Source organism: Micromesistius poutassou (assembly GCF_964030765.1).
Source record: "Micromesistius poutassou genome assembly, chromosome: 18".
Taxonomy (NCBI): Eukaryota; Metazoa; Chordata; class Actinopteri; order Gadiformes; family Gadidae; genus Micromesistius; species Micromesistius poutassou.
This window is the reverse complement of record NC_140288.1, coordinates 4543084-4549982: the sequence shown is the minus strand read 5'-3', so window position 1 is coordinate 4549982 and position 6899 is coordinate 4543084. Positions and strand designations below refer to the sequence as shown.

The window sequence follows — 6899 nt, the reverse complement described above, 5'->3', positions numbered from 1 at the left end:
GGCTACAGCTCGCCGTCCAAAACATGTCGATTTGGTTTAAGTTAATAACATGAATAGCCGTAATATGGTGCTAATTCAGACGTTTAGGCAGTTGGTCAGATATTTGGATTGTTTGCAGACAGTTGAAACATTCACATACTTAATATAGGAAGAAATAATATACGTTATATCCTACACATCAATATGATATCATCAATTACGGCGAACAAGGGTTTGCTTAATTGATTGTTAATTGTTGACAGCTGTACGGAGCAACGGTTCAGTTTGGGCAGTGACATAATGGTGATGAGATGTAGAACTATATGCGTTCATTTAAGAATCTAGTTGAATAAACTACGATTAAAAAAACCTTCATAAGTCGACACTTACTTGAAACCCATCTTTATAGGCCTACTGTTCGTGTCCTACACGAAATTACAAGAATATTTCATGTTTAATTTGTTTAAACTCTACAAAGACATGACTTCTATTCCATATTTTACACTATTCTAAATAGGCTGCTCCATTCTGGCGGGTGCGTTAAATGGCTTTAAAATGATAAATGTGTTTTTAGACCTTAAGATTGGAAGTTAACCAGAACCCATACAAATGAAACATGGGTTATATATTTACAATATATGTATACACTACAAATGTTTACTACTAATGACAAAGTAACAAATAAAAAAAACACAAACCACCAACAAGTGTAGTGCAAAACATTGACGACGACCTTTATTGTTCACAGTTAAACACAAGCAACTGCATTTTCAGTTCAGAACTTCTTGTATTTTTCCCTCCATTTTTGTCGTCCCCCCCCCCCCCCCCCCCCCCCCAACCCCAACCCCCCCCCCACATAGTGTCCTTGGTCACCTTCACGTATTCTCCTCTCGACGGGCGTCAGTGTGTGTGTGTGTGTGTGTGTGTGTGTGTGTGTGTGTGTGTGTGTGTGTGTGTGTGTGTGTGTGTGTGTGTGTGTGTGTGCTGGCGGTACCTCCAGTATGGCCCTGCTGTAGTTAAACATGGTTGGCGTTTTACGGTGGGTGGTGAAACATGCTCTAAGATAGCGACGCGGAATCAAACTACAGCAAATGGTTGTTGTTTTTTTTGTTGTTGTTGTTGTTGTTGTTGTTGGGAGTAGTGGACAACAGGATTTGACCGAGGGAGGGGGGGTGGGGGGGGGGGAGGAGAGGAGAGGGGGGAACTTGTTTTGTGAGCGTTTCATTAAAAATAATGCTGTTCAAAAACTGAAAGTGATTGAGCCAAACGACGACTGCAGCCAACTGGTTCCGACAGGCCCTAAAGGTTAAGCAGACTTCACTGCCTGCACTCCGACTCTTTTCACTTAGGAGCTGGGCGACTCCAAGCAAACATGGAATACTCTCGTGGTTAAAAAAAAATAAAATACGCAAACGGCGGCTTCGCGTTGTGTTACCGGTGTCATTTCCCGACATGTTGGTCTGTGTTTGTTTAGGTAGCTTGGCACTTTAAAGATTGACAGGCAGAGGCAGGCATAAAAATAAAAATAAAAAGATGTTTAAAAAAGGGATAAAATGAATTAAAATCAACCTGACATAATTAAATCTCTGCTAAACGGTCGTGTTTGATTTAACTCAAGGGGGGGGCTGTGATACGACGAGGGGCCATTCCATGTGTCGACTGGTACCTGTATAAATAAAGGCTTAATAAATACAACTTTATACAAATCACTTATTGCATCTTTGCTGAATCCTTGGAGCCGCTGGTGGCCAGCGGACGCTACGACAACATAGCTGCAAACACGTTCACACATTCCAGTGCATCCTTCAAAACATATACTCTTCCACAACGATACTTAAAAAATACCTTCTCATTTTGTTGTAGGGGGGGGGGGGGGGAATGTAGCTAGCTTGGAATTTTTTCTTTTATTTTTTCGTTCACAACAACCAGTAGCGGTCGCGGTCGTCCGTCTGAGCCCAACCACAAACCCCACTGGTCTGCGGGAACTCTGCGATGGTCCGCGGTCGAGTGAGCCAGGAGCCCCATACAACTTGTATGACAAAAAAAACCATCTCTTGCAGGATTATTTTTGTTATTGCAATGCCTAAAAAAAATGACAACAAACGTAATGTCTCCGGGTTTGTTTTTCTTTTTTTTTTTACAGCTTAATTTGTTACACTGTGTGGAAGTTAAAATATTAATAGTATGTATTTATCGTCTATAGTACAGTTGATTTGTTGAACGTACAAGGCATGGGCTCGGATAATCTTTGTTCAGAAGCGGTGACGGTGAGGGGGGGGGGGGGGGGGGGGGGGGGGGGTCTGTCTAGCGGGAAACACAGTACGCAGTCCGACTTGAAAGTCCTCCGGAGGAATGAATTAAAGTAAAAACGAACCGAGGCTGAATCCTGTTATCTACTCTACTGAGGAACGGAAACGACTAACACTGATTCAGACGAGAGGCTCGCGCGTTCTCCCCTCGCCGACGACATCCGCTTTGTGGCCGTTCTCCCAGCGACCTCTCCGCGCCCACCTACGTCTCTCTCTGCTCCGCTCTGCTGTGAGATCTTCCGACTCGCAGCCCTCCTCCCTACCTTCTGCTTCCGTCTACTCTCAGCGTATACCTCTCCCTCTCCCTCTCCGCTCTTGCGACCCGAGTCTCCCTATTCCGTCCTCTCTCCTTCCATTCGTCACCTACTTCCTCTCCTCCTTCTCTCTCCTCCTTCTGTCCTTTCCTCTCTGATCTCTCCCTCTCTCTCTCTCTCTCTCCCTCTCTCTCCGATGGCTCAGTTCTAGCTGTGCTCCTGGTGGGGTTCGTTGTAGTCCATGATCTTCAGCTGCTGCTGCCTGGGTCTGCCTGCGCCGGCATGGGCCCGTCCTCCACCACCACCTCCACCTCCACCACCACCACCACCACCTCCACCTCCACCTCCACCACGCCCAGGCCCGGTCTTCCTGCGGGGGCTCTCCTGCCCGGAGCCCCCGCTGCCACTCCGCTGCCTCCTGGGTTCGGCGGGCTGCCGGGGGGACACAGTGAGAGAGAGGAGGGCGGCGGCGGCGGTGGCGGTGGCGGCGGCGGCGGGGGGGAGCCCCTGGGCACTCGGGTGCGGTGGGGGGGCTCCACCGGAGGGGCACGCGGCGGCACGGGGCCGCTTGGAAGAAGCGGAGGGCCGCGGCTCGGCGGCGGCGGTGGGGGAGGAGCGGGAGGAGGCCTCCACGCACAGCTCCGTCTTGAGGCCGTGGGCCAGGCCGGCCAGCGGGGGCCGGGCCCCCTTCTCCCCCTTCTTCTCCCCCTCCCCCTCCCCCCCGTCGTCGTCGTCGTCGTCACACTGGCTCTCGCTCTTGTTGCGGAAGAGCTCGCGGGCGCGCATGCCCAGGAAGCTCTTGGCGCTGGGGTACGAGCCCACGGTGAGGGGCGCGGCGGCGGCGGCGGCGGAGTGGGGGGGGGTGGGCCAGGGCCAGGGCGTTGCCGTGGGAACAGGAAGCGGGCGCTTCCATCAAGAGCGGCGCCAGGGCGTCCTGGTTGCCGTTGGTCACCGCCGCCGCCGACGCCCCGGAGGGGGTCGACTTGGAAGTGGAGTGGGTCGTGGTGGTGGTCGTGGTCGTGGTTGTCGTCGTGGCGGTCTTGGGTTGCCCCGGCGATAAAGTGCTGCCGTTTCCGTTGGTGTGCGGCCCGTCGTGGGGAGGGGGCGGGGCCTCTGGGTCGCCGCCGCAGCCGCCGCCGTTGGTTTTGGCGACTCTGTCCGATGGTGCGGGACTTCACACGCGCACGCACACACACACACGCACACACACACACACTCATGTTTAGGACGTAGCAACAAGGATTGTTGTTGTAACTGAACTGGTATCCATAACACCGTCACTGTGAATATTAGTATCATTGTACACGATTCTTTAATATTTCACCTACTCGCTTCTCGTCCAGAAATTCGGTGAAATGTTGTTCCACATTTTAATATTTTATACAGAGCGACTGCAGATACATTTTTATGTCAGGTATCGAAACGTTTGTATTCCTCTAGGCCCCGTGTGGATGTGGGACGTCCCATGTTTAATACGCTGCACACAACGTGTCCCCAAAACAACACACTTCTACTCACACTGTTCTCTAGGGGTGTAACGATACACTAAAGTCACGCTTCGGTGTGTTTTTCGGTACAGCAGTTTTTATTATTTTATTTTTATTAAACAATTGGATTTTGATTTGATTGTATCAAACAAATGCCTTACACAAATGGAAAGACATCAAATATAATTGAGGATAAAAACACAATAAAGTGTTTTTTAATGTATAAATATATATACTTTTTTTTTTCGGTACGTACCGAAATGAAACGCACATCGAACCGTTAGACCCGTACCGAAAAAACGTCGGTACGAATGAGTGCATCGTTACACCCCTACTGTTCTCAGTAGGGGAAACGCAAAAAAAAAATGAACCCACCCTCCAGAGTGGAAATCTTAAAAAACGCTCCACCGCTGCGTTTCCGTCTAAAGGGTTAACAACACAGAAGGTGTGCTCTGAGCTGCTCACGCTGGCTCTCGCCCCGTACGCGTTGACGTCACGTCCGCGTGCAGCACGGGCAAACCACAACAAACAAACACGTCGGATTTCACACACTTTTGTGTCACCTGCGTGCGCGCAGATTTCCACCCAAAGACGCTCGTCTAAACGCGGAATTGAAAAGTGGGGGAAAGCCAACGCCACTTTTTTGCGGTTTGTGTTCAGATCGTTGGCGTGTAGAGCCGGCCTCGTTCTAGAAACGTACGAGGCGGGTTCTCCTCCCTCTCACCTGGTCTGTGTGGAAGTGTGTGGGTGAGCGCTGACCCCTGGTGGCGAGACACCGGCGCTGCAGGCCTCCATCTCCACCCGGCTGTAGAGCTGCAGCAGCTCCGTCTGCAGGGTCTGGGTCACCCTCAGCTGGGCCTGGTACCGGCCCTCACACGCCTGGAGCTCAGCCCTGGAGGGGGGGGAGGGAGGGAGAGAGAGAGGGGGGGGAGAGAGAGATAGATAGATAGATAGATAGATAGATAGATAGATAGATAGATAGATAGATAGATAGATAGATAGATAGATAGATAGATAGATAGATAGATAGATAGATAGATAGATAGATAGATAGATAGAGAGAGAGAGAGAGAGAAAGAGAGGTAAAGAGTTAGAGAGAGAGAGAGAGAGAGAGAGAGAGAGAGAGAGAGAGAGAGAGATACAGAAAGAGAGAGAGAGAGCGAGAGAGGGGGGTAGAGAGAGAGAGGTAGGGAGTTACAGAGAGAGAGAGAGAGAGAGCGATAGAGAGAGGTAAAGAGTTACAGAGAGAGGGTCAGGGGTGGAGATCAACCCCTAAACGCTCCTTATTATTACGTCATGAATCATCGAGGAAGGCGTCTACTAAATGATTAAGTACTGAGCAGAAAGGGTGGAAGTTAAGGGGCAGAAGTTTAAGGGCATTAGGAGGAGCAGGAAGTGGTGTGAGTGTGGGGTTGAAAACATGAACACGGTGAACCCCAAGAGGACCGGGGGTACAGGGGTTCAGGGGTACAGGGGTACAGGGGTACAGGGTTACGCTGCGTTCACACTACCGCCGTAGTCCCGTCGACGGCTGGGGGCTTTCTGACACGTCCGTGTGTTTTCCCCGCGGTTGTATTACTAAAGGTGATTTCATTGGACAGTGTGTTTGCGCATATATCTGCATAACGCGATCGGATTGGCCGACGCATCCGTCTCCGCCTGAGAAGTCGAACATTTCTCAACTTTTTGACGCGACGGCGACGGACGGAGGTCGCGTGAGCGTGGGCGGGGTTAAAGGTCAAGTTTCAAGGGTTTAAAAACTAGGCATGGGCGATTCCCGAACGATTCGGTCAGAGCGAACGGATCCTAAAAGGTGAACGACGAGAACTGACTCCCAAAACAAGAGAACTGATTTATTATTTATTTTTTTACATAAAACACAAATATGGTCACGTAAATAAAAGATACAAACGAACAGAACTTCGTTTCCCCCCTCGACTTTATATTGGTTGAGTCTAAAACGTTCTCATGGTGGTTGAGGCCGCTTGAGGCCACACAGAGCGGCGTCGTAGGCTAACGCTACAGAAATGTGCTGTTTGTGCCGTTTGCCGTTTTAAAAAGGCTCCATTTGCGGGCGTACCTCATATTTAAAAGCAACGCGGTGCGGCCAGACACCGGAGATTCCCCCGCCAAACGACCTGACGGACCACACGACTTAACGAACCGAACGAAACGAACCGAACGAACCAAACAAACGATTCGCGTCGGTTGAAGGGAACCGAAAGAACCGGTTTGCGGAAAATAATCGTTTTTTTTTTGCCCACGCCTAATTTTAAAACCCAGCGGTAGAATCATCGGTGGGGGTGGAGTTTCCCGGGCGGTGTCATCGGTGGGGGGGGGGTGGACCCCCCGGGGGGGTCTGGCCCCCGGGGGCCGCCTCACCTGGCCTGGCCCTTGACGTCCTCCAGGAACTTCTTCTGCTCGGTGACCAGGTGCTCCTTCTTGGTGAGCTGCGTGTCCAGCTCGGCCGCCCGCTGCTGCGCCGCCTCCAGCTTCTGGCCCTGAGCCACCAGGGCCTGGCGGAGACGCTCCGCCTCGCGGCCGCCCGACGCCTGCAGCATCTGGCTCTCCTGTGTGCACACGCACGCACACACACACACACACACACACACACACACACACACACACACACACACAGGAGAGAGAGAGAGAGAGAGACGCAGACAGGAGAGAGAGAGAGAGACGCACAGACAGCAGAGAGAGAGAGAGAGAGAGAGAGAGAGAGAGAGAGAGAGAGAGAGAGAGAGAGAGAGAGAGAGAGAGAGAGAGAGAGAGACGCACAGACAGGAGAGAGAGAGAGAGAGAGAGAGAGAGACGCACAGACAGGAGAGAGAGAGAGAGAGAGAGACACACACACACAGGAGAGAGAG

The 6899-nt window shown here is 51.3% G+C and overlaps 1 protein-coding gene across 1 annotated transcript in view; it reads right to left on the bottom strand.

The window, feature by feature from the left end:
- Positions 1–853: 853 nt before the first annotated feature.
- The window catches only part of LOC311363303 (hamartin-like), a 34812-nt gene continuing 28766 nt past the window's right edge, over positions 854–6899 (bottom strand). The window contains 4 exon segments of the mRNA XM_084483262.1: positions 854–3388; positions 3390–3714; positions 4754–4921; positions 6412–6599. Coding sequence (XP_084339388.1) covers positions 2750–3388; positions 3390–3714; positions 4754–4921; positions 6412–6599 — 1320 coding nt within the window. The 3' untranslated portion in view covers positions 854–2749.